The following is a 24,952-nucleotide window of genomic DNA, read 5'->3' as shown; positions in this document are numbered from 1 at the left end:
AGATGGGGTACTAGAATTGGTGTCTGCTACAGACCACCAAATGACATTAGGACACAGGAGAAGCAGCCCCTTAAGCACCTATATAATGTGTAGGAGAAAAAAAGCCATATCATCATGGGGGACTTCAATCTGAGCAATATATGCTGGATATTTCATGCTGCCAATACTAAAATGTCCTTGGAATTTCTAATTTATAGATGACAATTCCTAACACAAAAAATGTTGCATCGAGCCAGCGGGAATACTATATTAGAACTCTTCTTGACAGAAATAGAGGAATGTATCACAGAACTAAAAAAGTCACTGTTAGCCTAGGTAGAAGTGATCATGATTTCAAAACATTTGCTATGTGCCAATAGAATGTTCAATTAGCAATATACATACTTGGTGCTTTGTAAGGGACAATTTCACAAAGCTGAAAACAATTTGAACCACATCAGTTGGGAGAAAGAATTTAAACAAAAAGATGTGAATGATAATTGGGAATTGTTTAAGAACACTGTACTAGAGGCTCAAAAAGCCACAACTGAGAGAGGAATGAACATAAATTAGAAGCTAGGAACTGTAGACAATTGACAAAGGCAGAAAAAACGCAGGGAGAAATCTATGGCCAGTAGAGCTAAGGACAATAAGAAGTTTTAAAGTATATTAGGAACAGAAATAATTTCAACAGTGGTATTCATCTTCTTACTAGATGTAAGTGGTACAACTATCAACAATGCAAACTATCAACAATGCAGCTCAATAAATAATTCTGTTCTTTATTTGGAAAAAAGATGATGTAGGCATATCATTTTTCTAAAATATATGCTCTAGTTTAAACAGTAATTCGGGCAAGTTCTATAGCTTGTCTTATACAGGTGGTCAGATTAGCTTATTATAGTAGTCCCTTCTGTCTTTATAACCTATGAATTACAGAGTTTTAATTGAAAAGATCTTTATAGAATCTGATGTTTGTGTACTACATTCATTCTAAAACTTTCCAGGAGAATAAAGTCCATTTCTGGCATATGTTACAAAAAATTCAACTAAATACAGAAACCAATTATGCTGTTAACACTGTTGTAGAGTTTTAATATTTTAATGAGCAATAATGAATCAGATTTGAGTGTACAGAAAATAAACAGATGGAGATATTTTTAGTGCTGCTTTTTCTGAGCCATCACCAATTCTGTAAACTTCAAATGGGAAGTTAAAAGACCTAAACAAGAGATACATTTTAAAATGCTTCCTCCAAATAGTCATATTTTTTTAAGATCTGAATTCAAGCTTCCTTTGTCTACTTACCTGCATTCAATATACAAGTTTGTGAGCTTGCAGTGACACTTTATTTTAAGCATTTGGACACATGGTGGGCATTCGTCAGGATGACAGGGCAAAATGCATGAGTGAGGGCAGCCAGGCGGTCGTGGCTTGGTACACGCCTCCTCACATTGAGAACATTCTGGACTAGCCTAATAAAATAATACAAGAAAAATTAATGAACCAACCAGCAGGTGTTTTGCTAATTGAACATCATTTTAGTAAACTTTTACGTCTACAAAAAAAAGTCTATGAAAAAAAAGAGATTTGTTCTTCAATGAGACGTTTGTCAAGCAAAATACTAAAACATGCTTTTAATAGAACAGAAGGAATGCCTACAGTAGGAGGTCAAAGAGAGAAAGAAGGTTCTACTTCCTCTCCCGGACATAAAGAGGGCCACTTAACATTAATACTTTGGAAAACTGCCACTCAGCTTATTAATTGCATATAAAGAACTATGTTAAGCTTGCATGATTAAAAGTAGTCAGTCAGGAAATGCCAAAGCCAAAACAGAATATACGAAACTTTAACTCTGCACCCCCAGTGCATATTCATCATGATGCTCTAATCATATAACACTTCTGAAATACAGTATTTTTTCTACAACAGTTTTAAAATATTCTTACACTAATATAATTTTCATAATGGTCCAAAAACTATTGATTTAGTACTACATTTGGAGAGCTGCTGAACACTGCCTCAGCTATGTACACCTTACAAAGTCTACCATGGCCTTGGGCTTATTTGCAGCCCTAGTTAACAAGGCAGATCACATACAGAGATTGAGATTCTTCTGGTGCTCATTTAGACCCTTGATTCTGCAATCAGATGCAAACGGATGAGCAGATCTGACTGCACAGTTGGGGCCTTAATAAGCAAAATATTTCTACACAAGATCACACCCCATTTCTCAAAGTTTCATAAATCAGCTAAATTAAAGACAATTTCCTAAAGAATCAGGTTGTGCATTGGTCCTCGTGGAGGACTATCTCCAAGCCACATTTCAACACCATGATGTTTTGACTGCAGGACTGCTCAAAATAAGGTCATAAGATTTTTTTAATTCATTCATTCACTCAATACGAGAAGTGCCATTTCCTTCCAATCCCTTCTCGTCCTGCTCACACATAGCTGAACTGCTCTTAACTTTCTGAAAGGAGGACATAATGAAAGCTGTTATGTAACCTTAACGATAGTAGATAAATGAACAGAACAGGTATTTGTACAGTGCTTTTCACCAGCAAAATGCTGGACAAACTTTAATTTAATGCAGGAAGGTGTCAATGCTCACAGATATGAGAAAGATAAAACCAACCAGGCTCTTATAGGAAGCCTGTAGTTATGTATCTGCCAAACAGCAGAGAAAAAGCACTAAACTAAGGGTCAAGAACAACTCTTTTTATAAAAAGAAGCATTCAAAGCAAACTTAACAAGTGTGAATTACTGATATTCCACACTTTTTGCATTTTTTCTCCTCAAACAGCAGTTTAAGCAGCATCGGGATGAAAATCTGACTATTATATAGCAGGCTGAAAAATCTGTACATTAGGATTATTATATAGTCAAAGAATGCATTTCAGAATTAGGACAAAAGGACTCAATTTCATAGACATGGAGAATAATCCTTAAAAGGTTAAATATCTTGTTTTGTCTGTATTATAGTGAGGTTTAAATTTATTTCAACAGGGTTATTTACTTAGCAAATTCTAATCTACGTTAGCAGAGAGTCAAGGAAACAAGCACTGTTTCCTTCAGTGGTTAAGATAAATTTCATCACTGAACAGTAGTTAGAGATGTGCACATAAAGCAAAAAGAGTTTTACTTTCATACATTAAATGTGCCACTATCTGTCTTTTTTACATGAATATTACTTTAAAACATTTTGTGGATTATAAGTGGTTAATTTATATTTAACCTTCAGAATTTTATAGCAGCATTTGATTGACCGAAAAGTAACTTATTTACTGTTCTCTGAAGCTGATATCTTCCAGTTAGGCTTATGTGTATGACCTTCAACATACCACCAAGAGAGCACTCCAAACCATATAATTTCCTAGCTGCCTTCCATATCCCGGGGCAAATAAGCCTCAGGGAGCGGCCTGCGTCTCACCAGTTGAGCTCAAAACAGAGTTGACGGTAAGTAACAAGGTGCTGCGTTTCTCACCATCAGCTCAATTTTGAGCTGGGTTGGTGAGACACAGGCCTGATCTATACACACAATTGCACTATTTTAACTAAAAGTTATTATTTTAGACCAATTTAATTAAACTGATGCAAACCGCTACTCTTACTATCAGTGTGAACCTGACTTATGTTGGGGTTTAGCTTGTGTTGGTAAACTTGCAGTTGCAAGCTAAAAATCAACAATCAATCAGTTTTATAAAAGGATATCAGTAGGGATCCAAATAGGTGTCTACCCAGTTTTAACTTAGTTTTTTAAAAGGAGTTTTTAGTTAAATCAGTGCAATTTATGTGCATAGACAAGGGCCTACATGTATGTTTCTGTTTGGAAAGAAACTATCTAATTACAGGTAAGTAATTTGTCCTCATTCCAGTAGGCGAGTACTGTTGGAGTGTTCTACTTATGAACATTAAAAGTTTACAGTGAGCCACAAAATGCACATAATTAAGTTAGACCCAGAATAGAGAATAATTGACGGAATGGAGTAATAACCTTTACAATAATTTCTTTGATGAGAAATAGGATAAAACTAAGAAAGAAGACGACAATTTATTACAAACTTACAGGTATCCTACAAAACAGATTCCATGACCTCCATCAATTGCCCCTTCTATATTTTCAACAAATTCTGCATATTCTTATTATTGCCTTCTAAAGCTCTGCCCCCTTCTTTATCCACTTTATTTTAAATGAGTTCTGCCCCTTCCATTCCAACAACACTAAGCAAAATCACCAGTTTGTCCAGGTCTCCCAAAAACATTTTCACACTTCTTGCATGCTGTTTCTTAAATGTGGAATGATCTCCGTGAATTAGCCCATACACTGCTCCTTAAAACACATTACTACCATGATGCTGATGGGAAATTGCAAATTCATAACAGCTGAGCAGATGATCAGTAGGGATCATTGATATTTATTTATATCTTATGATTTTAAAAAACTAAGTAATTCAACATATCTAGTGGTGCACAGCTAGCCTAGGCAACCATGTATTTTTATCTGTTACCTTTGAAGGAAAGGAGTGAGGACAGATTGATTGCTACATGTGCTTGTTGCATCTTGTCTTAAATTAAGTAGTAAGAACCAGCACCACAGAGCTAGTAATGTGTGTTAGCACACTGCCTGGCACATTAGTGCCCTCAGTCCAGAATGAGACCTTTCAATACTGCCATAACACAAATAAAAGCAATAATTTTGTAACATGCAATTAAAACAGGACATTCCATTCGTAAGAAGCAGCCTGGAAGAACCTTGTGGGAAAAGTGGGCAAAAATGTATATTAAAACCTCAGATCAATAAGTTGGTGATAAAAATTTCAACAAAAAGGTCCATACAGTTGTCCGTGAAGGTCTCATGGAACGAGGTGACAAGAAGTTGGTTAGAATCACTGACAGCTTCTAACTATCTTTTGTTCTGGTGATGGCATTGCTTCAAAAGTCAACTGACAAACAAGTAATGTAATACTGACTCAATTAACACAAATTTAGCCAGGAAAGTTTACAGGTTTTTGTAAATCTGCCTCAGATAAAACCCAGGGAGCATTTTTATGTCCAATGCATAGAGTATGAAGAAACCTACAGTTGGTAGGTGGGTTCAATGGTTCTGTTAGGATTAAGATTTACAGTGAGTCCTCCTACCTCCTTATTTTGTCAGAGTATGCCAGAATTAAACTTGTATTTTGTACCCCAACTGAATGCTGCTCAAGTGGCCAATTTCTAGAATGTCCATAGATCTCTGGACTAATCGTTGGGTGTGAAACTCTTCTTGGTGAGCTACCCAGTTGAAGTTACACATATTGTAATTAACCAAACCTGTATCAGAAGAGCTTGGAGAGTTCTTTTCATACCCATAAATAGCTAAAAGGAACTGCTGAACCAACCGTCAACTCCAGAAACTTGAGTCTTTGTTCTAACTAGAATTTTACTCTGACCGAGTCACTAATCCTCTGTTTGGAAGGCCCTAAAAAGTGGTACTTATTAGCGTCCAATATCATCTTGGCTGTAACATACTTTGTGAAGAAGGAATAGATCATCTGACTGAAATGTTCAATGAGAAAGTTTCATGAGGGGAATCAAGAAGGGATCCTTTGTGAGCTAAGACAACCAAGATGAACAGAAGATTTACACTCTTTTCCATACAGTATGAAGGTTCAAACACCTTTTCTTCCTCCAATTTTTGCAGGAGCAGACACCCTGTGACCCAGGGACCTCTGGTGTTAACTGGCAGAGAGCACAGGGAATGCTTAAAGGGATCCCCTGCATCAGACAGATGCGTAATAATTCACTATGGGTGGCATGTGAGGTGTCTACCAAGAGCCCACTGGTGTCATGATCATTGCAAAATATATGAATGGATAAAATCTAAGGAATTATGCATCTGTACTGAAAATTATGTTCCTAAGGTATATGAGTTAAGGCAGATCACCAGAAGGTGATAAACATACTCCTATGAGGTAGAAGGGAAGAGGTGCTTATCTCTCTTCTGTCCAGTTACAAATGTATTGTCCGCTTCACAACAGAGGCCTTTCTACAGTCTGAGCCAAATGCTAATCAAGAGATTCTGAAGACAACAAGAAAGAGGCAGAGGAAAAAGCAATCAGCAGTGTGGCTTCCTGTTTATGAGTAATGACAATGTTTTTTGGAGGGGTATTGCGGGGGGTAGAGAGAGACACCCTGCATCTTTTCCACTGAGGAGGCAAGCTGACAGCATGACTAGTTTCATGAATGGAAGATCACAGCCACGCTTGGCTGTAAAATGCTGGAAGAACTTTGGGGTAAGCTTTAGTTACATAAGGCTAGGTTTTAGAATGATTTTATTTTATATGGAACTATTTGTTTCCAAAATTTCCACCTGCTATCATTTGGATCTCTTCCCATTGTTAAATGAACTTTTGTTTGTTTTAACTATAAACTTATTTAAGAGCTTTGAGTTAAGCGGAGTGATCTGAGTGGTACCTGGTGAGCTGGGGAGTACTGCTTATCCGGGAGCAACAAATCTGTGAATACTTCAAGTGTCCATTGGAACAGGGACTGGACACATGGAGGGCTCAGGGTTTAAGCATACCTATCACTAACCCACAGAGAGACAGCAGAGCCTGAATAGGCTGAGAGGGAAATGTTTGCGTTGCCTGTGGCTAGTGGAGTCAGGAAGCTGACCCACAGCGGACACAGCCAAGGCTTCCTCATGCTAACAGCAGATGGTAGTGAGGTGCCTCACAAACCTGGGTATACCCAGGAAGCACCACAGTCCATTAGGGAGATTAGGACAGATACAGCGATCTTAATTGCCTTCACTGGCCACACAATGTTTTGTTTCCAATCCTGCTGGATCCGATCAGGCTTTGAGTGTGCCAATTCTGATGGCTAACCCCCCTTCTTGTCCCTACGACTACATGGGTGTTAACGGACCACTTCACCTTGGAAGGGCCCTTGTAATGTGTGTTAACTACTTATGTTTAACAATCTGTTCCACCTTGTATTTAGCTGTGACACTCCGAGTACTTTTCCCATACCTGAAGAAGAGCTCTGTGTAAATTTGAAAGCTTGTCTCTCTCAGCAACAGAATTTGCTCCAATAAAAGATTTCACCCACCTTGTTGACTCAAAACTCAGGCAGTTCTTCAGCCTTGCCCAATCTCTCATTTTTGTTTCATTACAACTCCAGCAACTACTATCTTCTAACCCATGGTTTCATGTACGCAACAAACAATCTTATAGTGTAGGAATTTTTTTTTTAAATAGTCTCTAACGGTATCTTGACTGGATCTTAATATGCAGCCTCCCTACTTTTTTGGAAATCTTAACCTTGAGGTTCTGATACGCTCCTAGTGGTGAGTTAGAACTGCTCTACTGTTAAAGGGTTTGCTGGTCTCCTTTACTGAAAGTTTGACTGATGAGCAATTTCTCCCCAACCGACAGCAGGGGTGTGCGTGAACCTCCCCTCAAAACCTTCCCCCCGCAATATAAATCTAGATTCCTCCCAATAATACATCAATAGGCCACACAACCCAGGAGGAGTTATAATATTTGACGGTGGAGGAAGTTTATAAAAATACAAAAGTGATGCTTGAAGGAAAAAACACTCTACATGAATACATAGCTTTAAATGTTACAACAGGGATAATAATATTGCTTAACATTTACAAAATAGCTAATTAACATTATCCCAACTTTAAAAGATGAAGAATTGGAAACACAGAAAAGTTAAGTGACTTGCTAATGGTCACCAAGTAAGTCATTGATAGAGCTAGAAACAGAACCTATGGTTTCCTGACTGCAAATCTTGTACTATCCAGTCAACAAACAAAAGAAAAATACAACTTGTAAAACTTACCTTCTGCCTGTCAGCATTACCATTTATTTTGGTAAATTTATGACATTCCTTTATGCAGGTATGATTCTGACAATCAAGCAGCCGTCCACAAAATCTTTTACATGAGTAGGGGCCTGCAGAGTGACATGGTAATGGACTCACCTAAAAGGTTAACAAAAATAATGTCTGGCACCACCATAGAGAACTTTTGATTCCTCTGAACATCTCTGACAAATAGCCTCAATTAACACAGTAAAATAAAAAGTTCAATTAAGTTTGTTTATATACTTGATTTCATATTATGTTTAAGTAAATAAAAAAAACTTTAACAAGCTTGCTTTCTTAAAACATAGCCACTGAATATCTGGAAAATAGACTACCAATTGCAAACTGAAGGCTTTCAGTATGTTTTAGTAATACTTTGCACTTCTATTGTACCTTTCGCTAGAGATTCTCAAAATGCTTTACAACTGTTAAAGAATTAAGCCTCACAACAACCCTGTGGAGACACAATGTATAGTGACCTTACTTAAAGTCCATTCCAGTTCTAGAATTAAGCTCCAGAATCTCCTTACATATAGGATACATCACTGGAGCCAGTAATCTCTAAAACCAGAATTTTAAGTGTATCCACTATAACTTCATGGAAAAACTGAACACAGAAAGGTGTCCCAACATATAGCATGTAAGTGGCACTATGGCCGAACTAGAATTTGAACTGATTCACTCCCAATTCCCATCTTCTAATGAACACACCATATTCCTATGCAAAATTTTGTTTCTGATGCTGTTAGGAATTGAAACACGATGATAATTTCACAGAGCACTCCACACAAATTTTGTCAGACTAGTTTTAGTAGGACGAATTTTCAGTAACTACCTACACTTTGACTAGACTCCAACTGGGGTTTTAGGAAATGAAAAGCTGCATATTATTACCTGTGCACTGAGGCATCCAAATATTTTGTGGGCCTTATGCAAAGTTTTGCCCTCCAGTCCACATATCTGGGATCTCTCCCCAATTCTGTAAGTGACACACTCACAGATACCTAATTTCTATAAGAACTCATTTTTGTGGCTGTGTGGACTATGGTGACAGGCCAGTCCGTTTAAGGGCTGGGAAAACAGAAGATGGAACTGAAGTAAGATATCCTCAACAGGGAACTTGAACAGTTTTCTGGTTGGTGGGTTGATTACAGGATTCTGGCAAGGGACATGTGGAAGAGAAATCTAAGGCTATCATTGCCAAATTAACACCAAATCTGCACAGTATCATCTGGAAATTGAAGCTCCCTATGCTGACTGAAGCATGATCATCTTCCCCGATACCTTGAAGTAAGCTCTGCTGGGCTCAGAACAAAAAAAATATAAGCTTTAATTAATATTTTAAGTTATTTTATTTTTTCCTTAGGTTTAACTTCCACTTCCTGACTTGAGGCAGCTATCAGTCAACCTGCAGTGGACGTCAGTAACAGATCAAAAGAGCATCAAAGCAAGCAGGCTAGCTCAGCCTACTGCTGCTGAACACTTCAATGAGTTTAATATAGTTAACCTCACTACTATTGTCAGTAGAGTGCAGCTCAAGGAATCCACAACTTCAAGTGGCTGATGGAGTGGAGATAATAGTAAAAAACTGACAAGAGCGGGAGGTCACTTCTAGAAACCGATTAGCAACAAGAAAATGTGGCCTCACCATTTACCAGTACAGATCTACCAGAGGGAGACTATAGAGGATAGGGCTAAGAAAATAGGAAGTACAGTATCTTATAAAGTTCCACAGCTCAAACCTGTCTTTACTGCATGGAAAGTGGTTTTGATATACACAACAGAACAACCTAAGGACCTGCCTGCAGCTGGAAAGTGGAAGTAAAACCAAAGACAAAAATATAGAGGAAGCTTAAAATACTAAATATGGAGGGTTTGGGAGCAGAGGGGCTGTTTGTTTTCGCTTTTAAACTTAGTATTTAATTACATTTAAATTGTAAATAGGTAGTTAGGAAACTAATAATACAGTAACTGGACTTTAGGCTAAAAATGAACCACATCTAAAAAGCTAGCATAAAAGAATGTACACAAGCAGAGTCAGAGTAATACATCCACTGCCACAGATTTTAAAAATGAAATTAATTTTAAGAGAACAACAAAACACTGAAACATAAAATCACAAATGTACAAATGGTTGTACAAATGGTTGCACAAAAAAACCCTCCAAAAACCTGGCTGTTCTGTGCATACAGAACGACGACGGTATGAATACCCCATTATACAGAAGAAACAATTGTCTAGAATATCCATCGCAGAAATGACTAAATCAAAGTAAAGCAGAATTCTTTTAAAATCACCTCTCTTTTACTATTTAATGAAGTTAAGCAAACAACAAGTGGACTATGCGTGTCTAGTGCTATAGGTCAAAGCAACTTTTGCCCAAGTATTGTAGTATGTGCAGCAACCTAAAGGAATACCGAATCATATTATGACAATTAAGACAAGGAGACAAACGTAACCCTTTCTGTCACTTTCCAGACAGCCAAACAAATGTCTTTAAGGACAAAGATACTCATCTTCTGTTTTTAAAGGATAACGAAATATTGGTCAATTTACTAGATATTTATTTCTGCATGACTGATATAGGAACTATTCAAAATATTAATACAGCCAAAATTATTTACTAACTAAACCTATTTTAAAACATTATGTGAAATTTCTAAACCAAGACTAGCATGAAAATTAAAGCCTAAACCATTTAGTGTCAGGAAGTGTAATGCATACTGAGTATACACAAAAACTAAATGCTATTTGATACTTTATCTGGTTAAGGCATTCTTGGCTCTGTTTCCATCTGCAGCGTGAAGGTTTTAATTAATGCAATCCCAGAAGGATAGATTTTATTCAAACTTATTAATTTTCCAGATTTCAACCATTAAATGACCTTAAGACAATGCATCCATTGTTACAGCTCTGAGAAATGAGTTTGCACACAAATCTCAAGTTAAAAGTAGTCAGTGAAGCACAAGAACTTTCTGTTTAGATAGCGACTATATTAGGTCATTTTATTACTATACTATAACCTGAATTAAAATTGGAATGCAGCCTTTGATCTTCTATAAACCTGAAAGTGAAAAGCTATTAATTGTTCTCAATATATATATGAACACTTTTTAAAACCCTAGGACGATAATTTAAAGGGCAATGCTAAGAAAAAGCTATAACACACACATTTATAAAAACTGTATTCAGTAATACTACACTATAGCCATCAGGGAATCTCATTTTAATTTAAGTCTTGTTGAATCATATTTCCTATGCTTACATTTTGCTGCATGCATCATTGCAATAAAACTTGTAAAATCTGCTGTCCCAAGTGGTGGATCATTTACTAGAAATATGCCAAGATACCCACACTCTATACACTCTATTTCTCAAAAAAACATTCTGAAAGGAAGAAATGCTAAATTGAAATACAAAACAAGCAACATAAGGAAAGCATCTAACACTTCTGTTTATAAGACCATCTAACACCTAAATAAATTAAAATAAGTGCTCAACTCAAATCTTATATATGCAAACAAAATTAAGTGTTTTTGAGAGCATTAACATCTAATTTTTAAACTATTCTCCTCTGTCATCTCTTACCTACTTATCTTCTTCAGGCATTCTGTGTTAAGAACACCCAAATAGGATCTAAAATGTTTGTTTCATTCCTAGGTTTGGGGGTATTTTTAAACTACCACATTACTTGAAAATTCAGTAGTACGGTATAAATGATAATATAGTAAGTGTTGTAATGAATTTGTAACTGGTTTCTGTGACTGGCACTGGCAAGTTAACCTGAGCTCCTTTTGCTGGTTGGCTGCCAGTGCAGCAGCAGAACACTGAAGATATATATTAACAGTGTATTTAAGATGCACCATAAATACACACAGATTTTCCAGATAATGGCCTCATTCCTCCTCTTGCTGCCAAGCATCTAAAATTTTAGGATATTGTTCATTTGATTCATGATACTGTAAAATTCAAGCAGGAAGAAAACATTGCACTCTGCTGGCTGACAAAATACACAAGTTTTATCCACAAAAGTACATAGCACAAATGCATACAAGCCACTAGGAATTAAATAAAAGATTTCCACTACCATATATTCACAACAGCTTATATAAGCACAGGGGGAAGGGAAAGGAAGGTAGAAAGGTCCCTGGTGTGCTGAATGCCACTCTAACAGTAGTCAAATGATTTGGGGCATGCACCATGTTGACCTAGACACATTTTCTCTATACTACCTAATCACTGTAGTATTTAAGTGCTTTAAAAAGCTATTTGCAGGTATCTTTAAGGAATAATTCTATGTAATTACTTTGTTTAATGAAAAATAAACTCAAAGATAGACTCTTCCATTGTGAAGGTGTAGATTCATGCACTCTCTCAATATAGATTTAAACCTAGCCATAAATTCTGTTTCCTTCCATATAGGTTTACAGGGGAAAATGGTTATATGACATAACTGACATCGGGTCTTTATACTAGGTCAAATTTTGTTCATGTATCAATCCACGAAAGTTTAGTGCTGAGTCAAATCTTGACCAAGATGATTGTTTTGGACTGAAATAAACTTTACTTATGATAAACCTTCAAGTTTTAGCACTAAGGGTATTCCATATGCAAAGATGAAAGGCTCTGTTTTTTGGCAAAGATATGTGCACATCATCTCCCCCGATCCATTCTTCACAGCACACATTTATATGATGGGCATGCTTCCTGAACAGTAATCTACTGAAAAACCCATCCCAATTCCACATAAGTATTCAATGAGTTACTTAGATCACCGTATGTACTGCAATAATAGGACATTTGCTTCTTACTTTCTCTGCACAAGTGCACTATTATTTGTGGTGGAGTGGATAAAAATCCAACAAATTACTAGTCTTTATCACGTTAAGTTTATCTACATGATTTATTAGATTGTGTTTAGTTACCTTATATGCTGGGGAAGTTTAAGCTTATGTATTCTTCTGTAGTAAGTATTTTAGAAGTCTACGCACCTGCCTTCAGAACATAGGTTTTCACAACAAATTTTTTGGTGGCCACACTCTTGCTGATGGCCACTCTGACAAATTTTCCTAAAATATTTAATTAACTTTAGGGGAAAAAACATACATATGCACATATAAATATCCAAATAATTGTAATTTATTTATGTAGGGTTTTTTTGAAGACTCAATAATAAAAATAATGTACAGTTGTATTCTGGTGTCCCTGGCCTCTGCTGCAATTCACCCACCAGGTCCTACTGCTTCCCTCCTCCATTGCCCTGAGCTTCCTTCGCTCCCCAGACTCATCCCGCTCCTTGCCTCTTGACCACAGCCCCTGGTAAGGCCAGCCCTTCTGAAGCCTGCCGCCCTGGGCTGAAGCCCAGAGCTGGAGCCCTATGGCTGGAGCTGGCGGGAGAGGGGGAGGAAAAGAACCCCACAGCTGAAGCACTTGGTCCCTGCCCATTGTTGCGACCCCATCACCCTCCCCTCATTGAGGGCTAGGAGGCTGAAGAGGGGCATTTTGAGCAGCCAGCCAGATGTCCAAGCCACTGCCAATTATTGGGATGGACCCCGTAGAAACTTAGCAACACTAAGGCCAAGCCAGGGGTGGAGCAATCACAAGGAGAGGGTCTGACTCTGTACCCTCCCTGACATGCTGGGCTCTGCAGCTGTGAAAAACAGGAAGTCTGGATATATTTTAGGACTGTCATTATGGAGAAATATACTGTTAGACTAATGGCTCAAGGTTTGTTTGCTTTACAATGTTTTTTTAGTGACATGTTTTTGTAACACTGCTTTTTGCCCAGTGATTGATTTTGTTTGGTCAGCTATGTAACATTTTTTATTTATATGTCTCTGTAACTTTTTGAGTATAAGAGAGGGATTGTGGGTCTGGGTCAAACATCATTTTGTGGACACATTGGAAAGATCTACAGGAGCAAACAGGAAGGCCAGCCACTGAACATCTATCGCTGAATCAGCTGAAACCACTCCAGACTTGTGAGGTAACTATTAGTTTGGGGTGCTCTATGTGTTTGCATGTGCTTGAGACTAATAAGGCAAAGACTTTGAGTAAAGGCATTCTTGTGAGAGTGCTGGAGACTAATAAAATGAAGGCTTTAAGTGAAAGCACTTAACTTTGTGGATTATATGCCAACCAGACAGAGGTGTTACTTCTCCATTGGTTTATTTCCTGATACCGCCTGGCAGAGAGTAAAGCTACCTAAGGTTTTGGGTTTAAGAGAACCCCAGATAACAGGGTGATAGGAAAAGGTGAGTTGTCTCCCCACCGTACCAGACATTAGTACAGCCAACCCCTTTTCTCCAGCTTCATTTGGGGATGCCTTCCCCAAAGTCCATTTCCAACTTCAGTTTTATGAGGGAACTGGACTCCCTACCTGCATTGGACTCTTGCTACCTGCTAGGTTGAAACAACTTGACCTAACCTTATTACCCACCCCACCCTGGCCAGTCTAGCAGACAGGGGAAAATTTTTACCTATAAAATCACTTACGTCTGTAAAAATACTGATTTTGGTTACACACACAGTAAGTCTACCTGTAAAGAAGACCATTTCTATAAAAAATTCTAATATTTTGGAGAAAGCACAGGTGACAAGTATATCTTGTGTCTAACTTCTGAATCTTTTCCTATTTCCTCCCCACTGAAATTATGCACACCTAAAACCATAAACCTAAATCCTGACTTTCAGATATTTGGCAAGTTTCTATAGACATGCACTAAATGACTAAGGAAAAACCACCAATATTGTTTACATCAAAGAAGATAAATACTGTACAGATTTTTTGGTTTACACTACAGAACAAAAGTATATAAAAGATTAGGACACTTGTTTGCCAATATTAAATATTTACTTTTTTTAGTCTTTTAAAGATTACATACATCTTTGTAACATCTGAATTTCCCTATTACCATAGAAGATCATGGTGTAGTTTCTAGCTCAACATTCAAAACTAATTTGTAGATGCACTTACATGACATCTACTACAACATCAAGCCAACTGTACAAGGTGTACCAAAATGCAGACACTCGTTTTATCTAAAAACATTCCAGCATATATTGGAAATGTATTGAGGAAGGTTATATGGGAACAATGAATATTTGATTTAAAAATCTCATGCTTATGATTACAACAATTATGTGAACTATGAATCATAATGACAGCTAACATATAAATTTAACATCTTGATTGTCTAATTTAAAAGGGCTCTAAATTAGAATGGCATTGATATTACAAACTTGTCCAAAAGCAGTTTTACATATTAGTGAAAAGTCTGCAATAAACCTATCAACAACAAAACACTTGCTAATACTATCATTAATATTTAGCTATAGTTTTAAATTAGTGAAAATTTAATTATAAAATAAAAAGTGGTAAATGATTTTTGGATTACTTTTCTGTCTGTTAAATGACTGTGAAAATTAATTATATTTTCCTTTAGAGTATATGAGCACAGAAAATCCCTACTTTCTGAATCGCCGATAAGAGAGTCTCCACCACACTGTCCAGTCTTCCCACGTTGTATCTACATCTAAATCAGAGAGTGGCATTATGGTTTACTGTCCCATATGCAATGCAAAGCCTCTATCCCCTCTGAAGAATAGTGTAGTCGAATGTAGTTTCAAAAGCCAAGAATTTAAACTTTGATCGAGCAATCTAAAATTCAACTGTTATACATTTTCTAATTTTGTCCTAATGAATATGACAGCACTCAAATAAAAACACTTCATAGATTTTAATGCAACAAATAAGCAAAATACTTTTTGTAAGAACTAATAGAAAAAAAATGATGCACACTTCATATTTCATTCAAATGGTTATTTCTCAATGACTCACCTCATGCTGCCCAAGACATTCCCTGCAAAGAGAAGAAAAAGCAAATTAAACACAACTGTACTCTTTAAAGCAATAAGGCACCTGAAGCAGAGTCAATGTTTTGCTGTGGGAAATAATCCAAGTTACAAAACAGGGAGAGCCAAATCCAGGCTGTCAGTTCCACAGATGCATAAAACTTTTGTGCATCTTTCCAGCTACTCTAAGGCCTGGTCTACACTGTGGCTTAATTCGAATTAAAGTCCCTTAATTCAAATTAATTACTCCCATGTCTACACTTGCACATTGTTAATTCAAATGAAGGAGTCTTTAAAATCAAATTAATAAAACCACCTCTGCAAGTGGATTAGCACCTGAAGCGCATCAGTTAATTTGCATTAGTGAGTGTGGACGCAATGGGACTTAATTCGAATTAATTGGCCTCCAGACTGTATCCCATGATGCCCCATTTCAGTACCCTCCCCCAAAGCAGCCCCGGGAAGATTTAAATCTTCATTTCCTGTGGTGAATGGGTTTAAAATCCAAGCTGCAATCACCCCCCCCCCCACACACACACACAACAAGCCCTTTGCAGTTTGTCTCTTTAAGGGTTTGAAAGATTTCACCACCCATCCCTCTCCCCGTGTGGTGAATGCATTTTAACTGCCCAGCAAGCCCTTTGCAGTTTGTCCCTTTAAGATTTGTCCCTTTGAAAGTTTAGCCCTTTAAAGTTTGTCCCTTTGAAAGATTTCACCACCCACCCAGCTCCCTGCGTTGTGAATGCGTTTTAACTGACTGCAGTGATAGGAAATTCTTTGCTACATTGTTTCAGTGGCCAATCATGGAAATTGATACTTTCTTAAGAGTTTATTCACAGTGCTACATGTGGATACATTATATCATGCTTTCCATCAGTGAAATGGAAACAGTTGTATCACTGTATTAATATACTAACTGACTCCGTTGTTATTTATCTTACATTCTACAGACACCTGTAGAATCAAAATCAAAGGCAAGCAATATACAGGGGGTGGGCGGGGGAGCATAAAATGCAAACAGCATATAGTTCTAAAGTAATCCAGGATAAGATGCGATGTATTTGTCACGGTCAAAATGAGAGCATAGTTCAGCTGGCTCCATGTGCCTGCAGCAATGATGATCGGGGGAGTAAAAAAACAGCATGGAAATCCTTTTCCTGTTTGTTTGGGGGTGGTGGAAGAGGGTGGGGAAAGCAGCGCTGCATCCTGGAATGATGACATTCGTCACAACAGCCTCTACGGTTAGTTGCACTGTGGGATAGCTTCCCATATTGCACTGCTTTCTAATTCGAATTAAGGCTGGCCAGCGTGGACTCAAGAAACCAGCACAAACACTGTAGTGTGGACAGTCTGCAGCGCTTTCTATAAATCGCTTTCCGTAATTCGAATTAAGCTAATTCAAATTAGTGCTGCAGTGTAGACATAGCCTAAGACTGTTCACACAAATTTAAGGGCATTCCTAGAGATGGTCTCAATTAGTAGGAATGACCAGTAAGTTTTAGCAAAAGTGCATCCAATTGTTCTGATTCTCCCGTAACACTATCTCCTTTCAGCGACAGTCTCAGGGAGGGCAGTCTACATGGCACCACTTCCAGTGGAAAGGATGGGTCCCAACATTCATGCTACTTTTGTAGCACAACCATTTCAGTAAACGGTTAGATTTTCTTATCCTTGAGATAAATGCATTAATCTCTAACCTTCCATTCTCATTTGGATTCTAATTTATCATAGTTTTATCGAGAGAATCCCAGAATCAAGTATTCCAATTACAGATTTAGCAAGGCTGTATAAAGAAATAATGTATTATCTTTACCACAGGAACTTCTTGGAATTATTGTTTTCTAACCATATACCACCTCTGAATCTTTTACTAGGCATTATTTTCCTGATTTCACAATTTATTTAGATGCTTTTTCTTAAATGGTCTAGTCGTATGGTTGCAATCCCATTTCTTTTGGAGTTGTCTGCAATTCTGATCAATGTGCAATTTATTTCTTGCTTCAGATGGTCAAAGATATGAAAAAATGGCTGAACCCAGGAGAGCCTAAAACAATCTTTTCCCCAGTTTGTTTTGCTTAGGGGGCTTACTTTCTACCTTTGGTTGAGTACCAGTTTCGCATCTCTGCAGTATCTTTTCCAAACAGTATAATTCTCATTCCTCTATTGGAACCTCCTGAGGGATTGTACTGAAAGCTTCACTAAATTTCAGGTACAATGGCCCCAATCTTCAGTTCAGGCTAAAACACATGGAGGAATTTAGAATAGAAGGTGGGGCTTGCCAACAACTGTTCTGACATGCAGCAGCTACCAGCAACCCCAAATGGCCTTTCCTGTTGACACAAAACGGCAGGATATAGGGACACCCCAGCCACTCTACTTTCTCCTGGCTACAAGAAAAAGAGTGGGTAGCACTGGAATCCTTTACCCAGGGAAGACCTCCACTGAGGGCCATGGAAGTCCTGCTTAAGTATGATGTATTTGCACAGTTTAACTATTACTGAAGTTGGGTTAACTGGGTAGTAATTTCCCATACATCCCTTTTTAACTCTTCATAAAGACCAATACTAAATTTGTTCTCTTCTCCAGCCATCTGGCCTTTCACTTGTTTAAAGTTGTCAAATAATCATTAACAAAACTGTTTATGAACATGGTTGTAGAAAGCACACTTCAGGATACAGCAAAAAGTCTTCAAGTCCCTTTCACCTCAAGTATTCAATAGGCCCAGCCCTGATCAGCTTTTAAAACCAGATGAGATCATGTATGTTCATCAAAACAATATCACCTGTTCTGTAAAATACTTTGCCTCTAGCCACTGTCTCTTAAACTGCAAGTTTCTACCAACCTCAAACTATTCATTCCAGGATATGATTATGAATGTGCTATATCTGATTTAAGGAGATGCATGTTTTGTGGCAAGGCACTTGACTGGAACACTGATTAAGCACTACAGTAAATATTAATATGAATAGTAATGTTGTAAATGTTAAGTCATAAACAAGAACTTATTGCCCATTTAACAACATTCTATTTTGAGAATGCTTGTTTCCTCGTTTAGGTCCTAAAGCTGCAAATGCTTTTTCACATGAGTAGTAACAACGAAATCAGTAAGAATACTCACATGCTTAAAGTGAAGCACATGCTTAAATATTTGCAGTACCTTAGTGAACACTGAATGATCAGTATCCAACCTTTAGATATTTGTAAATTCTTCAGTCAAGGCAAATCATGTGTTCTTCATTCAGAGCTATATACTGTAAGCTATTGAGCTGGCTTTAGCATTTATTTTATTTCAATAGTAATGCAAGGAACCTACAGTCCTGTATCCTGTAAAATATTGGCTTCAGCAGTTAGCATAAGGCTTGAGGCCTATGAACTTCGGCACATATAAATGGCCTAACGGTCATCCTACGTTTTGGGGAACTGGGAACAGAGTGCTTTAGGGGGAAGTTTGTCCATAATGACACCAGCCAACCACAGGCACATGAGCTAACGCCAGCTTTTAGATATTTTAGGATGGGAACATCTGCAGATGTCTGACCACAAGAATGCCATGGCAATGAACTGATGTATTTGATAATAAGTTGAGATTAATAATATACTAACCTATAGGAAAAGGACACCTCATTATTAGTAGCATCAGGAAATACAAATAATGAAAAGAGGATAAGCCTCTACTGAATATAAATTAGGAGGCATCAGAGTAATGTATTGTAAAAGCTGTATCCCAGCCTGTGTAGAGAGAGACATAGCCCTTGGAAGGTGCCAGGATGAGGGCCACTGGTGATGAGGAAGATAACTGCTAACATTTCAGGTTGTTCTGTAAGGGATGGTGTGAGAATATGGATGTTCAGATGTACATTCTCTATCTCTACCTACCTTGCTGGGTTAGAGTGCTTGTGTCTTTGCTAAATCTATTAATAAACTATTACAAATACAGAAGAGTGCCTGAAGTGCGAGTGTTGCAACTGTGCACATTGGTGTCTTCAACTAATCAGTAATTTTAACAATACAGGGCATTATCTTGGGACAAGAAGCTGTCAAACCTCAGAGTGATAATGGGGAATTCTTGAGTAATCAATTTAATTAATATACAATTCAAGATCGGGCTACAATACACGTCAAATTTAAAAAACTGAAACAAAACAGGTGTTCAAATTACATAAAAGCAATAAAATTGACAAAAAGGTAAAAAAGTTAAGTAGAGGATATTTTCTTTCCATGCGTGGTAACTCAAAATGACTAGACAGATGTTACATTTTCTCCTTAAACTCATTTTATTCTTTTTCTCATCACAAAACTATACTCTGGAGAAATGCGTCTTACACAGCAGTTTAATACACAAATGACATCTGTATCAACCTTAAATACAGCACTGCTGTATTCTTATTTGTGTGGATTATCAGGGGCTTAAAACTTTACCAAACTTTAACAATCAGGCTGAATTCTTTCATGCCGGGTATCTGCCTCAGGTGAAATCTGGGAAATTGAAGGACAAAGCTATGGGAAAAAGGGGGAAATACGTTTTGTCCATGTTAAAAAATTCTGATCTTTTTTTGAAAAGCACTAGCAACTCCATATTTAGAGAAGGAACATGAAATTTTGAAAAAGTGTGACCTGTGTGTCGGGGATTTGTATTTTGCTGTCCCCATGAAAATCTATCCAAATTTGGCCAAGTCCTAAAACTCTGAAAATGACCAGTTTGCATATGCTTAGCAGCTAAATTCCTCAAGGATTCTATCCACACTGGGCAGGACTTTGCCTGCAATTGCAGCTCTGGGATAATGAGGGCTCTGATAGGTCCAAGTCTGGGTACATGAAGCAAAAGCAGCCTGTCTTTCCTATCCTTTCAATCACCCCTGCTGGGCCTAGGCAACACAGAAGAGAAAGTTGTTTGATTCAAATGAGAGTGGAAAACATGGGGAGGAAAGGAAATTGGGACTAGAAGCCTGGGGAGGGGGACAGGGCAGTATCTGGGACTGACTGGGCAAGGAGACTGGAGACTGAGAGCCAGGGAGGTGGGGGTGGAAAGGAGGTAAAAGGAGAGCTCTGATGAGAACCCTGAAGAGTGGACAGTGGGACTGGCCAGGTGAAGAAAATGGGACTGGGGTGGGGAAAAGACAAGACTGGGACAGAATAGGTGGTGATCACACCTGGGGAGCAATGGGCAATGTGCTCACCACTTCACACCCCTCCCCAGAGCCTGGAAAGTTTCCTGTGTTTTGTCATTTCCCTGCTATCAGCAAAGTTGTAAGAAAAGCTCTCTAGTGGTAGTTCATATAGATGACAACACATCATATTGCTATTAATTACTCCAATAGCTCAAGTGGCACACGTCTGTGTGGTGGAAATAAAAGCTCCAACCCACTTGATGAACAGTGCTGGTGTCAGTATAATGTCACATGATCAAATCTGTTCTTCAATTTGCTAGGAAATTACACAGAAAATCTATGTCTAAAGAACATTAAGTTTGCAAAGTCAAACACTCAAAAATTAGGAAATGCCAGAATTAAGGTTGCTCATGCAACCTGAATTTGCCCCCCTTGTGTGTATGCATTATGTATTAGTATAACTAAATAACCACATACTATTTTTTTCCCCACTGTAACCTTGCCTCATTTAACACAGAGGATGGAGCCACTCTAGGTAAAAAAAATCAGATTTGCATAGTGAATGAGGCCATTCTGTGGTGGACCACTGCCTTATTTGTTGCAGAAGCTGGAAGGTGTGTAGTGAAAGAGGCAGGAGACTACAGAAAGACAAAGGAGGGTTTCATGGTAACGGCAGTAAATGCCTGAAAAAATGGATTCTATCCTGGTCTCTGTCACATATCTGATTGGGCTCCCCCTAGTGGCTGCTCACCACCAGACTGCTATGAAGGAAATCCCAGCCTCTGGATCCCCGTGCATGTTTAAAGCTTCCCGAGGTCTGAGAAGACAGCAGCACTGTTTCCCTCCTTCAACCCTGTGGCACAAATCCTAAGCACCAACTTCAGTCAGCTACTCTTTCATGGAAATGGAGTCCCTCAGCCCACCTGCCTTAGGCCCGAGGACCATGCTGGCTCCCCAAATTACCCCAACAGCTTGAACATACCCTCCCCCAGAATCCCACTGAATGCATAAGCCTTCTGGGTTATAATTTAACTCTCTCTGGAAGCATGTTTTAGTTATGAAGCATGTGACATACACACACTTTGCACACTATCTTACACATTATTTGCTCTTTAATTACTCACATGAAAAATAGATGGATCTTTAAAAAATAAACCCTAGATGCACTTCCCCCTCACCCTAGCTCACCCTTTCCTTGGGAGTCCTTTGGGGACTCCTTTGTGGACTCCTTTGAGTCCATTTCAATGGAAGAGCACTCCAGATTTAATGGCCTTCTATTGGCAGCCCTGTACCACTACCCTGCTGGAATTTCAGTCCAACACGGAGGTAAACAGACAATAGAGAAGGACAAAGAGGATGCACATTCAAAATGCTGTCTGCAGCTTGGTAAAGATACATACAGAAACTTCATGATCTCACACACAATTAAAAAATAGTACAGATAGATTCCAAGTCATCACAGCCTCTGCCATGGAGTTCATATGTGATGCTACTCAAGTCATTTAAATTAGACTTTTCACAGGTGATCACTAAATGTGTGTTCCTCATTTTCTGGGTAACTGACACAAGACACTGGATTCTGATTTGCAGAAGTGTTGGGCATTCACAGCTGCAACTGAAGTCAATGGGAGTTGTTCTTTGAGCATGAAGTGCTATATAATGTTACATTCTCTGAAAAATAAAGTCCTAGGTTTCTCAAATGGGACACCCAAAATTAGTGGATATTTTGATCTTCTCTCTGTGCCTCAATCTCCTACCTGTAAAACATTCTTTTAACTTAGCTTTGTGCATGTGTTTATATATTTTTAAAATCAAGTACTTATTTTACTCTTCCTATCCATCCCTTAGTGCATCAAGCAGAAAAATCCAGGATGCCACCTATTGGCCACCGAAAGAAATTCCCTGCCTCCAGAGACTATTATGTTTTCACCAGAAATGTAAGTCAGATAGGCTGAATCAGTACAAATCCTTGTAAAATTCTGAAGCACAAAAAGTGAGACCTTCGAACACATTACACACAATATAAAATTTGATACATTTTCAAAGCAAAAATCTTTTTATACTTACGTTGGTATAGGAACCTGACACGGGGGGCAAGGTAATGCAGTTTGAATAAAAGCTGGCTCAGATGGCTGTTCCCAGGGTCCTGCAGGTTGGTGCTGAGAGCAAAACAAATAAATTGCTATGTTTATATTATTATATCGTATAAACTGTGGCAACAACTGGAGTCATCTGCTTAGTGATAAATATCCATAATGTCTGGTAAAATCATAGTTCTAACAGGTCTATTTTTCCCCCAACTGAAGAAATTCTACTTACTAGAACTAAGACATGAGTGCAGTACATGCCGGGATAATCATTTCATTTTCTGGCATGGCTAAGAGCAGGGGACTGAAGGCCAAGTGGCTTTATTATACCACAAGACATTAATTCATTCCCAAGTGCATCTTACTGTTCAACTTGAGCACAAGTCCAAGTAAAAAATTAGTAAAATCATTCTAAATGCGACACAACAGAGGCAAGGTAAGTAAAATTAACAGTACGCTCTCACTTGCTCAAAATACGGTAGGAGCATAATTACTTTGAAGTTGTTACTGTATTTTGCACATGAAGTTTAAGGTCTGAAAGCTTCAGCATATAGTTTCCTATTTTGAACTGCTTCCTAGTAAGACAGTTCAGCAATTATCTGCAAGCTAACCATCAATTTTAACACAGAAGCAAATAAAAATTAAGTCAACTGTATATTAAAAGCAAACAAGATATTAAATAAAACTTTTTACATGAAAACTTAAAGAAAAGGAAAAAGAAAAGGAAAAGGAAAAGGAAAAAGAACTCTATATTTACCTGCAGAAATATATGAAGAATTGAGTATCAGATACGGTCAGGATAAAAGCAGTTACATTTTAAACAAGGCAACGAGAAGCACAACCTTAACATCTCAAGTATCACACAGTATTTCAATCCTTAAGTGTTTACTCCTAGTAGCTATATTTCTGACATAAAATCAGAGACAGAAGTGTTCCTCATTCTTCTTGGTAAGCAGAGTGCTAGCACCGTAAAACGCTTCTGGCTATTTCCTTACCAAACCAGTTTGCTTCACAAGAGCTTCATCATGGCAAGAAGCAGGACACAAGTGACCGCACTTTAACACTTTCTGGCAGGACTGACGACACGTAGGGCAAGGGCCAAAATGACAATTGTGTTTCTCTTGGCTGGAGTGATGGCAGGTTGGTGGCCGACTAAAGCAGAAAGCCAAGAATAAATAAAATATGAAACATGTAAATACATTCATTGGGTAATGGTATTAATACAATTATATAAAAATTTAAGAGCAGTTTACTGTATTTAATAATTTTAAATAAAACCAGTCCAGTTATATTTAGAAGAGCTTTGATATGCCTTTATAAAGTTATATACACATGTATTTAGCGAACTCAAAATGAACTTAAAACAAATGTCAAATTTGCCATACTACAGCAAACCATCAAGTCCAATAGCCACTTTAGGAGAAAGGTGAAAAAGAAACAATGTACCTAGCCAGTTATTTAAAAAAAACCTATGTAGTACGAAAATGATTTCCTTCATCTTACATCCTGAAGCATGATTCAAATGTATACTTAGCTTAGTAATCATAAAATTATCCAGCAGCAATATTTGACCCTTGAGTTCGGTGGCAGTGAATTCCACAGGCCAACAAACCACTACAGGGAAATACTTCTTCACACATATGTTCTAAAATGCACTAACCATTGTGGTACATCCATAGCAACACAATCAGTCCAACACATACAGTGTTTTCCAGCTCCACCTACTAGGAAGCGAGGAAATAAAGAATATAATAAGACTATGGTCTGTCCACTATGTTCTTATACAGCCTCCAACTTTGTGGAAGCCAATCACCTAACAAACACTGATGATTCATGAGATCGTTCTCATGGGAAGAACGATCGCCAATTTATAAATGGGCAACAGACATGGAGGGTGTACAGGAAATGAGAGCCAGGAACTGAATCCATTCTAGTGCCTTAACCACAAACTTTCCTTTGCCTTCCACTCCAAATTAGACAATGCTTATCCTCATGTTTTCGCAAGCTAGTGCTTGGCTTTCATGGTTTCCTCATCTTTTTCTGAGGACAAACTGCACCCAAGAG

At 38.0% G+C, this 24,952-nt stretch overlaps 1 protein-coding gene across 1 annotated transcript in view; it reads right to left on the bottom strand.

Annotated features, from left to right (window-relative positions):
* NFXL1 (nuclear transcription factor, X-box binding like 1) overlaps positions 1 to 24,952 on the bottom strand; it is a 97,374-nt gene that overhangs the window by 34,385 nt on the left and 38,037 nt on the right. Inside the window, exons 13-17 of the mRNA XM_067531207.1 lie at positions 23,884 to 24,040; positions 22,869 to 22,960; positions 15,680 to 15,701; positions 7,816 to 7,956; positions 1,288 to 1,454 (exon numbers count right to left, since the gene is read on the bottom strand). Coding sequence (XP_067387308.1) covers positions 1,288 to 1,454; positions 7,816 to 7,956; positions 15,680 to 15,701; positions 22,869 to 22,960; positions 23,884 to 24,040 — 579 coding nt within the window. The remainder of the gene's footprint in view (positions 1 to 1,287; positions 1,455 to 7,815; positions 7,957 to 15,679; positions 15,702 to 22,868; positions 22,961 to 23,883; positions 24,041 to 24,952) is intronic.

Source organism: Emydura macquarii, unplaced genomic scaffold, assembly GCF_026122565.2.
Source record: "Emydura macquarii macquarii isolate MOO-44397 ecotype Brisbane River unplaced genomic scaffold, CSIRO-AGI_Emac_v2 contig_3128, whole genome shotgun sequence".
NCBI classification, from domain to species: domain Eukaryota; kingdom Metazoa; phylum Chordata; order Testudines; family Chelidae; genus Emydura; species Emydura macquarii.
Note: the sequence above shows the minus strand (reverse complement) of the source record. Positions and strands in the feature narration are given on the sequence as shown.